The 10,844-nt window shown below is 47.2% G+C and overlaps 3 protein-coding genes across 3 annotated transcripts; 2 read left to right on the top strand and 1 right to left on the bottom strand.

Annotated features, from left to right (window-relative positions):
* Positions 1-728: 728 nt before the first annotated feature.
* On the bottom strand, positions 729-2,492 carry PtA15_2A149 (uncharacterized protein; the record flags this gene model as incomplete). Its single annotated transcript, XM_053166140.1, has 3 exons — positions 729-937; positions 1,114-1,892; positions 1,975-2,492. 3 exons carry the CDS (start codon positions 2,490-2,492, stop codon positions 729-731), a joined length of 1,506 nt encoding a protein of 501 aa, XP_053017392.1.
* A 2,258-nt stretch (positions 2,493-4,750) lies between these two features.
* Positions 4,751-7,406, top strand: PtA15_2A148 (uncharacterized protein; the record flags this gene model as incomplete). The annotated part of the gene is made up of 5 exons (XM_053166139.1): positions 4,751-5,186; positions 5,275-5,544; positions 5,607-6,074; positions 6,156-6,743; positions 6,862-7,406. The coding sequence occupies 5 exons, from the start codon at positions 4,751-4,753 to the stop codon at positions 7,404-7,406; spliced, it is 2,307 nt and encodes a 768-aa protein (XP_053017391.1).
* Positions 7,407-8,254: 848 nt separating this feature from the next.
* PtA15_2A147 (uncharacterized protein) lies at positions 8,255-10,388 on the top strand (the record flags this gene model as incomplete). Its single annotated transcript, XM_053166138.1, has 7 exons — positions 8,255-8,429; positions 8,508-8,673; positions 8,769-8,857; positions 8,957-9,093; positions 9,192-9,312; positions 9,417-9,714; positions 9,815-10,388. The coding sequence occupies 7 exons, from the start codon at positions 8,255-8,257 to the stop codon at positions 10,386-10,388; spliced, it is 1,560 nt and encodes a 519-aa protein (XP_053017390.1).
* Between the last annotated feature and the right edge of the window lie 456 nt (positions 10,389-10,844).

The following is a 10,844-nucleotide window of genomic DNA, read 5'->3' as shown; positions in this document are numbered from 1 at the left end:
GTGAACTTGGCCGAGGTGCCGGTGCAGACTCGAGCCGAGCTGGCAGTGGGAACCAGCAATGGATGCCGATGACGGCGACGCGTCTGAGCCGGCCGCCACCGAGCGGGTCGAGCGCTTTGGGCAGCCGGGTGCTGATGTGCTGGTTGTGGTGCAGGATGTCGGTGGCTTTTAGACCTCTTGTCGGACATGGTTGTCCAAGAGGGCGGACCGGCGGCCAATCTCGGCCAATCCGCGGTCTCATCCAAATCAAGTCGGAGTGCCTGTTTACATAAGCACAGTACTACTGAGCGGGCCTGGCCCGGAGTTCATGGGGGTGCGGATGCGGGGGGCATGAGGAGTTTGTCGGAGCCAGTATCTTGTATTGCAATCTGCACTGGGCTTGTGGATTTGAAATGGCCCATGGGTGGCAAGATTTGTTTTTGGTTTACGTTGTGGCACAACCAATGTCAGGCCTGGTCCACTATAAACACATGGTGGCACGGAAGATTTGAAAAGGATGATGGCATGTCTGGTTGGCATGTCCGGCGGTTGGGATAGCTTGCAGGTACTTCCTCAGCCTCTAGATGCATACAGGAAACCAAAACTAGTAGATTCTCTAGGATTCACAACACATGGATAGGTTACAAAAAATGTTCAGGATAATATGCATCAAAGAGGTATTCAGAACAAGAAAAGGAATTTCCAAACTGCAGGCAATAGATAAGGTTGATGGAAGTGAGCAATGAAGATCACCAAGTTTTGTCCTGAATTTTGGCCTTAGTCTCGTTGAAGAACTGGCGAACATCTTGTTCGGTGACCAGCAAATCCTGCGACTCAAACGGCTTCAGGAACTCAAGAATGTGTTCCTTGAGCTTGTTGTAGGCGTTCAAGCCGGTAACTAGTTGGTCTCTAGGTAGTGTCTTTAAGGCTTCCAGTCCCAACTCATGAATCGATTTCACTATTATCCGGGTCGAGAGATTCATCGATGATCGAGTCAGGAGAGAGAAGTTGGGTTTGTCAACATCAACCATTCAAGAAGAAAGGGGAGAAAAAAACCTGGGTCTAATTTCAAAAAGTACTAGTGAAATTGAAAAAAAGGCTTTTTGAAAAACGCAAGGAAGTCAAACACTCAACATGAATCAGTATCCTCTCCAGGTTCCCAGACGTCTTCCTCCTCCTCGATCAACCAACTCAACCGGCCCAAAACCTGGCGACAATCGGAACAATGACACCATCTAGCTCGCCAGCCAGCCGCCAAGTAGACGTTGGAAAAGCCTGGGTCGATCGTGTTCAAGATAGATTGTGATGGACTTTTGAATGGTGCTCGACACTCGCTCACTTGCGAATCAATCGAGCGATCAGAGAAATCATCCAGTCTTGGTTTCTTGCCACAACCTGTCGGCTTTTCGTATAAATCGACACTGGATGATCGTTTCTTTTTGGACTCGGCGCTCACAGGTCTCGGGCTTTTGTCGTTTCGATCAAGGTCCTCGGCAGATGTTGGCGGGCCTTCTTTGGATGTGGGCTCGTGATTAGTTGGGATGAGGCCATTGGAGCTAGCGCCCACCCAAGTCTTAGCTTCCGAGTCGTCGCTCTTTTCATCTTGCATTCCCGTCTCTGTCTGAGCGGTTTGATCCACTGAATCTTTGAAATTAATTGTTTCTGCGCCCGTCCGAGTTGACGCGGGGTCTTTCTTGGAATCCGTGTTCATCGGCAGTTTTCCATAGCAACTGATGCGATCAGATCCATCCGTCCCTGTGTCTTTGCACAACATCATACCAGTCCCTTCTCCCCCGGCGTGTTTGAACATCATGGATTTGATTATAGGGTTGTTTTGGACACATGCTGCGCAGATCAAGTCGTCCCAATCGTCTGGATCAGGATGCGGTCCTAAGCAACTGGCATGTCTCCAACTATCGATCAGGTCTTATGGTCAATTGCCCTGCTCTTGATTTGAGAATATTGTAGCAAAACTCAGAGGGAAGAGATACTCACTCTTCACAGGCGAGACATTGGTACATATCTTCAGTTTCCGTCTCAGGGTCATAAGTTTTACCTCTTTCGCAGATGCAAAACTGGCCATCAAAGTTTTTGTCATACCGGTTAGAAGAGCCGGTCGAAGTAGAAGGATTGTTGGGGTTTGGTTGGTGCACCGGGTCGATGGGATGGTTGATCAACAGACATTGGCCAGGATTGCATCGATTTGTACCACAGTCGCAGGCGAAGTCTCTTCTGACAAATAGTTCAACCAAGTGGTGGTCGGTGTGACAGCTCACCGAGCAGGAACTACAGACACCAGCTCGGAGATGATCCCGCTCTGGTTTGGTCGGGTTGCATGTTAGGCAGGAGTATACCGATTGGCGGATGTGTCCGGCCGGCTTCGAACATTTGGTGATGTCAAACGGTAGTACTTCGGCTGCTTCGTCCTCTAGTTCGCTCTGTTTTTCGATTACTTCTGATATGGTCACGGTTTCGTTGAGAGTTTTTTCCGGCGGTTGTGAGGAAGAAGACATCTATCAAAGTGGTGGTCGAGTTGATGCGTTCGCCCTGCAATCATACGCACTCACCACGCTGACCGCGAAGTGGTGGAAGTCCGAACTTAACACGCAAGCCCCGATTCCCTACGGGGGCACCCAGCTCGGGGTGATTCAGGTTCCGGGGGACCCGGCGCGTCGAAGCCGCCTCGCGCAGCGAGCCTCTGAAAGAGGGGCTTGTGAGCAAAGTCGAGCCGTGGCCTGAGCAGAGAGCTGAGGCTTTTGGTGGCTTTTGGCCTTTTTGAAGCAGTTGTAACTCCCAAACCACAAATCCAATCAACCTGCCTTGAAATTTCACATGTAGGCATAAAGCTTGGCTTTGCGGCTATGTATTTTTTTCACATATTTTGAAGAAATAGTATCAATTTCCTTGGACGTGAGCAATTAGAGTCTCCGCTGGAGATTGGATGTTGGAGTTTACTTACATACACAAACTAACACCAGTCCCTCCCATGCTCGCGGGGTGCGAGCTGGTGCGAGCACCCTGCCGCCAGGGAGGGACTTGCACGCAATGTGGAGCTTCTTGCGTGAGGAGTACCAGCCAAATGGCTGGATGAACCATAAAACCCCTCAGATGACCCCCAACCTCTCCAAAAATTGAGAAACCAATGGCACCTTCAGAATTCTGACGATTTCCTACATGTTTTGAATTTTTTTTTTTTTTAAAAAAAAGCCATAAACCAGGTTGAAATCACTTGTAAATTTGGCCAATATGTCACAGGAATCACAGGCTGCTTGCCGGGGCAGACCACCATCACACCCCTTTCACAACCCTCATTAAAGGCGCTAAAACACACACTTGTAAACCTCATTATTACCACTTTTGACATAGTTTTTTTAGTAATGATAGGCAAGAAGGTAGGCTCCACTCCCCCAAATTTTATATGTTTAAAAGATGCTCTGTTGTAGGTGCTACAGCTGCTACAGGATGTTGAAGTCAAAATACCACAAAATACCACAAAAACCCCATTCTTCTCAGGCCAAGACACAAACTGTACACGTAAGCCTCTCCGAGGAGGCGCGAAAAGCTCGTTGCATACAGCACTTTCCGAAAAGTATGTTGCTGGATCAAAAATCAGAAAAGACATCCTCCGAAAAAGAGAGCCTGCAGGTCGTGTGCGCCTGCACGTACGGCCTGCCGCTGGCGCGAAGCGCGCCTCGCGTCTCACGGAAGCCGCGTAACGCGGGCCCGCGGGGTCGATCCCAATACATAGGTACCCTCCTGGGCGCGAAGCCGCCCGGGAGGGACTGAGTTAAGTTGGGGTTGATCCCCATCTCCGTTCGAGAGGCTTAGGCTACATATGTAGCCAATTTCGCGGCACTTCAAATTCCAACCTCAAAGCCTGTGGTCTCCGCTGAAGAGTGTGGGCTATGATACTCTTCCGCCGGAACCTCAGTTCAGCATTATGGAACTTGTTTCTAGTCAGGCTGCTTTTGAAGTGAAAGCTTTAAACTGTGAAACACGCCTTGCCACTGTAAATGTTCTGAAGTCGTGCACGACTGCAAGTATACATATGTAGTACATACACATGCAAGCTGAAGGTAGTGTAATTGGTTCTGTGGGTGGGTTCTGTAAACACGACGATGCAAGAACTGCTGTTTCACCAGCGGGTTTGTTCTCCTTCGAACAAATAGATGACTAGGAGTAGGTGCGCAAACTGTGAGAAACTATTTGTTTTGAGACTGGGGGATATCACCGTAAAGTTTGAGCTCGCGTTGAGCCAACTTTCGCGGTCGCTCTGAATGACACAAGACCAATTTCTTCCCCTCCATACCGCTCATTGAATTTCAAGAATGAATCTCTTAAGATACGCCGTGGCAGCTGTTCTGATTTTTCGTTATGGTTGCTTCTGCGGATTCATAAAGGATCCGAGTGTCAACGAGATTAGTGAGTGCTTCTTTTGGTAGTACCTAGGATCATCTTTGCATTGCGGCACACGTTGTGAAGTACTAGAGCGGAACAGGGAAGACAATTTTTTTTGAACTAATGATTTTTTCCCCTGATCTTGGTACTTGGAGTTCAGTCAGTGACTTCTACAAGAAAATTCGGGTTGATCTACCACCTACGAATAAATCTCGGTTGCTAGAAAGTGGTTTACCAATGCATAAGATTATTGGCAGAATAACAGGAGATCTCAAAGGACTCCGCGGTGGCAAGTCTTCCGTAATACCACATCAATAATGTGAATAAAAAGGTCTGACTGACTTGCGAAATGATTTATAGGCCATCTCAAATTATGGATTCTAATACGTCAGGCCAATCCTCTAAGCTTTATTTATCTATACTTGAAACATTCCCCAATCGATTGGATGTCTGCAACCTGACAAAAACTGATTTTTATCTAGTAAGCAGCCAGGAGGAAATCAGGGTTTACGGAATAGCCAATTCAGAAAAATTGTGGACAAAATATGTCCTCAATAGCAGCTTCAGTAAATCAGCTTCGACTACTAGAGCAAGAGTAGACCCGGCCCGTCGATTGCGCGACAAGCTATACAACTGGAGCAAGTGGATTGAATCAAGGAGGATGAAGCGTCTGGGTTACACCCAGATGGAACCCAATGACGAATTGACAAGTGACGACCTGCGGGTGAACTATGAAACGGTGGAGCTTGCAATCAACTTTCACATTGTATCCATGGTTATGAAAAGCTACCATTATTTCTGGTCAGTGGGTAAGTTATCAGAAGCAATTGAACTATTACTAGAGTTAAACTGGCTCAGGTCAGTCTTCACTGACCAAATCTTACCTGTTTTGAAAAGTCAATCCAATGGCCATATTTCAAACTGCACAAAGTTTCCCTAAGTCCGTTGATGCTGCGATAGAAAAATTCTTCAGCAGTGACGTAGAGGGACTTGAAAGGTTGAAAGCATTTTGTGCGGGTGTTCATTCAGACCTTAATCAAGAAGAAGGCTTCTATCAAATCCTTGCAAAAATAATCCCTGAACCTTACCGAATTGCAAATTATTCTTTCAAAGTCTTGAATGCTTGGATTGATACTTGCAGGCGAGAATACATTTTGATGTCTGAGTGTGCGTGTTCCTTTTTTTCTTTCACATTTTTTTGATCAATCTGATACTGTATGGCCCCTCAGTAATTGCGGTTTGCCTCGACGTAGGACCCACCATGGCGGCACAGGACCGTCTTTTTTGGGAACAGCTGGAAATGCTTGCTGCGAGAGAAAATTTCCAACCCTTGCTATTTTCTTACAAAGAGCTTTGCAAATTCTTAGAGAAGGGGCTGCCCATCGATAGGCTGTTCGAATACTATCAGCTAATCAAAAAGATTACTGGTGAGATGAAAAGATTTGGCGATGATCAAACTCGGGCTTGCATGAACGCCAAAGTACTTCAACTTCAAGGACACGATGTCTCAACTGACCCATCCTTAAGGAAATATGTAAAAATGGATGGCAAGGAAATAGCAACCAGAGTCTTGCGAGATAAACTCAACCTGCTGATGAATTATGCGGAAGAACTTCATCACCAAAGAACTTTTCAACCTGCGAAAGGACTGTATAGCCTGCAGCCTCGCGCCAATCCAACGCAGCTAACCAACATAAGTGAGTCCCGCAGCAAACCATTACATGTTTCCGTTGCTCGAGTGTGTCTAATTCTGACATGCTGGCAATTATCAATCAAAGAACTTCTTCTCTTGGACTTATTGTCGCCAGACAACGTCATTTCACCCGAGCGAGTGACACTCCAGATTTCCTATGAAGTCTTCCGCTCAAATTTACCGTATGTCATCAAACACAAGATATGTTTATTTGGAAGATTCTTGGAAGACGGAGTAGAGGCAGCACGTAGGAAAACTTCAGAAATCCAACGCAAAACACACGAAAACTGGGATCGTGAATTGGCGGCAGCATTGCACGACGTGAGGTCGGCAGATCCCATGTCTTATGTGGAAATCAAAACGAGACTCAAAGATGCGAGGACCACAATTGAGGAATCGGAAGCAAATCTTTCCGAACTTGATCCCGACCAGATGAAAACGCGTATTAAAGAATATAATGCATCAGTCAAGGAAGCCCTCCGGTTGTTTCACCTTCATAACCATCCCCAGAGTATGATTCACCTTCAATATAGTTCAGCGATCCGGAAAGCCATGAGAAACGCAACGGAAAGAGAATTTTCAACTATGTCTACAGGAGCCGCCGCTACCTTGATAGGTCTTCTAAGGCGTATTCACAGATTTGTCCAAAATTTTCCCGTACTTGATAGAATCTGTAAGTCATGCTGCTAATTTAAAGAAAAATTGGCTACGGACTCAGTTTACCTTACGTTATTTCTTTTATATTTATATATATATATATATTTGCCTATGTGCCTATGTATTATCTCAAGATTATGCCATGATCATGACCCCGCATCAGGAAAGAAAGGATCTTGTGAAGAAGGTCAGAGAGAGACTCTTAGAATCCGAAAAGGCCAAATCCGAAACGGTTGAGAAGATGCCAAGCAAGGAGATCTGGACCGTGAACAAATTGCTAGACTTGATTGATAAAAAAAAACAGAACGATGGTTACCCTGTGTGGAAGGAAGAAGTTTTACCCGGATTTTTATACTTACCAACCTACTTAGTGTCGATATTGGGGGATATTTTTGCCGATTGTTCTCGGAGCCTTGTGCTGCAAAAGCACATTCGCCTTAGCGAACTAGTGGAAGGCCACTTGAACCAAGAGTTACACAACGAACTTCGAGATGACTTGCTTTCGGATGAGACAAAAGAAGAATTCAAAGGATTTTTGCAAGATTTGGCTGAAAAACATGTCCGAGTAGTTCAAGAAAAACATATTGTAGATTTGATGGGAAAGAGCCCTCTAGAGCACAGGTTGCTCATGACCAGCCGAAGCTTGCAACCGCACAATTCTGGTCCATCAAGTAGTTGAAGTGAATTCGAAAGCAAGCCTGGTAGACAATGCATCTTGGGGCTCCTTTCATTTGCTGACAGCGGAAGTGGCGTGTTCTTCTTCTTTTCTAGTGTCAAGAGATAGCGGTAATAATTTCACATTTTTAATCCTATCTCGGCTGTTTGTTCTTTTTCCAAGGATTTTCTTTTCTTTCTCGAACCAGCCCGTTTGTATTGTGCACGGCCTACCCCTTCGTTTGTGGCCTAGTTTTGAATGGTTTTATTGCTTGCTTGGGAACTTGCATTCGAGTGCTACGAGAGGCACCAACTGGATGTCCTCGTATGGAGTGGGGGAGAGGGATCGTTTAAATAGATATGTGCAACTTGCCAAAACACATTGAAGCAGGGGGAAGGCATCGATCCCGAATCTCTGCATGGATTATTGAAGGGTTTATTTAGGCGAGTCCAAGATTAAGCGAGTGTTCCGTTTGATGGAAAAGATTCCAGCCTCTTCAACGAGCCACCGGCCCGCACACGACAGCGGCCAACGTCCATCGGAGTCGGATGGGTTGATGGGCAGGGTGCAAGTTCGAGGTGCGGCCACACAACCACGGTGTTGTGCATGTATGCACCGTTAAATCTCAGCGCTGCCAGCCAACGGCCAGAATACTCCGACTGCAGCAGCAGACTTCATTATGTGTATGGCTTATCAACCACTCCGACCCGAGAGTTTCAGAATGGTCAAGAGACTTTTTGTAGACCGACACCCTCGCTCCCTCTTCCTCTATCCCTCCACCTCCTTCGAAGCTGCAATAACCATCCATCGAGCCGACGACGACAGTCAGACCTACACGCAGCACCCCTCCGCCGACAGCTACAGGCTGACACATGTCTTCCACCCCCGCCCATCGTGCAATCTGGGCACGCCGTTTGTCCGCTTCGGCCTGCCTGTCCCTCACCGACCCGAACTTCGCCGTCTATCTCGACTCGATCGCTTGTGTGGGCGGCCTCCGATCAGAATTCAGATTACCAAGGAAAGAACCCAGATCGGGCTCCCAACGAGGCATGTATCTCGTCTGTCTTCACAATGCGTGCTTTTCAGCAACAAATTTCCTGACCAAGACTCGAGAGTTCATTGCAGACCCTGATAATACCGAATCAGTCGACCAGACGGCTCCGCTAGATGACGAACAGAATGAGGAAGACGAGGCCAACTCTTGTGTATATCTATGCGGGAACTCATTAGGATTGCAGAATAGGAGGACAGCTGAGATGGTCTTGGCTGAACTAGACATCTGGGCCGACCAGTGAGCTAAATTGCCCGAATTCCAAGCATCTGCCAGTGCTCTTTTTTTTTTTTTTTTCTGATCGCTTTGATTCTTGTTTTCTATTTCCCCTACAGAGCTGTTCAGGGTCATTTTGTTCATTCGGAAGGAAGAAACTGGAAGAGCATCACTGATCTCGTTGATCCAATCTTGGCTCGCTTAGTAGGTAAGCCATTCTTGTGCAGTGGAGCAGGCATCCCCCACCATTGCCTATTGTTGATGAGGCGTACCGCGCGGAAATTCCCGTTGCTTTCGGGATAATCAGGGGCCTCCACATCGGCTGAAGTAGCATGCACCGGCTCATTGACGACCAACTTGCACATCCTGATGACCACCTTCTATCGGCCGACGAAGGAGCGGTACAAAATCCTCTGCGAAGCCAACTGCTTCCCATCTGACCTTGTATGTTTCTATGCAACTCACTACGCCCCTTCCATCAACTGAACCCTTCCTCGCCCCTCTTTTTCTAAACAATTGGGCCGCTCTATGAAAAATTCAAGTATGCTTTCAGAAGTCAAATTGAGATGCACGGGTTGGATCCCAAATATGCGCTTATTTCGCTCTTGCCTCGACCTGGGGAATTCACCCTCCGACCAGAGGATATCATTTCCACCATCAACCGTAAGCAGTCCATACCTCGCCTCCGTTTCTGTGTTTCCCTCTTTACCACAATACTCACCTGATTGTACTTTATCTCCCCCCACATGAACGGATCCGCTCCACAGGAGAGGGCCAGTCGATAGCGTTGATTTTGTTCTCAGGTGTCCAGTTCTACACCGGCCAATTCTTTCCAATCAAGCAAATAACAGCCGCCGGACACCAGCAGGGATGCATAGTCGGATGGGACCTCGCCCATGCCATCGGTAACGTCTTGCTCGAACTACACGATTGGCAAGTCGATTTCGCTGCATGGTGCAGTTATAAGTACTTGAATGCTGGACCAGGGGCTATTGCTGGATTATTTGTCCACGAAAAATGGACTTCTGATCCTACCAAATTAGGTGGTGCCCATGGCCGCCCTCGGTGAGCACACCTTTTTTTCCTCATTCGATATCTTCTTTCCTGTGTGATCACTTTGCAAGTGGTGGCTTGACTGATTGTTTGTGTTGTGATGGGTTCTTAGCTTGGCTGGTTGGTTCGGACACAATCCGGTGAATCGATTCCAGATGCCAGATCAGTTTGAGCCGGTGCGAGGGGCGCGTCAATTCGTCCATTCGAACCCGGACGTCCTGTCGGTGATCTCGCTGTATTCATCGCTTCAGTTATTTGCGAGTTATCCGGGAGGGATAAGCAGTTTACGGGCACGCTCGGAGGATCTGACAGGGTATTTCGAGATGTGTTTACAAGGACTTTCGGGCTATGTCGATCCACGATACGCCGCAGATTATCCGAACAGCTTGAACGAGCAGCAAAAGTCGCGAGCCAGGACAGTTGGCTTTACTATCATCACTCCGCCAATCCCGGCTCAGAGGGGATCCCAGCTTTCGCTCTTCTTCGTCCCTACCGGAAAGGGAATCATGAATAATGTCGCCCGTCAATTGCTCGAACTCGGCATCGTTGGCGACGAGCGTCAGCCGGACGTGCTTCGATTAACCCCGGTGGCAATGTACACCTCTTTCGAAGATTGCCGCAAAGCTGCCGAGACATTGAACTCTGTCATCGAAACTCTAAACTCTGCTCACTCTCCATCATCTTGACTTGGATTCTCGATGTCCTCTCATCTGCTATTGTCATACATAAACCTTTCTCACTGTTTGGTGTAGGAAATCCTGCGGAACCCTGATGCTTTCCCCGTCCCTCTATTTATTCATGTGGAAATACCACAACGATTTTATAGTTATTCATCGACTTATGCGAGGAGACCTCCTTTCATCATACCCATCATCACGCTAGACACAAATGTTTCTTGATCCCACTCTTCTTTTCATCTCTTCCTTGTACACACATCCTTTTGTACTGTCTTTTTTTATCCCAACAAGACACCATAAACTGGAAAAATAGATCAATCAACAGTCTAGAGGCTTCATTTTGTACCTGAATTCCAATCATGTGATCGGATGCTTTTGTGATTGGAATTGGATGGTGGCCCCATGCAGTGTTAAGTTTTTAAAGGTTGGCTGCCTCTATAGAGCAACTGTAACGTGGCACTGGGA

The sequence above is a fragment of the Puccinia triticina genome, chromosome 2A (genome assembly GCF_026914185.1).
Source record: "Puccinia triticina chromosome 2A, complete sequence".
NCBI lineage: Eukaryota > Fungi > Basidiomycota > Pucciniomycetes > Pucciniales > Pucciniaceae > Puccinia > Puccinia triticina.
Note: the sequence above shows the minus strand (reverse complement) of the source record. Positions and strands in the feature narration are given on the sequence as shown.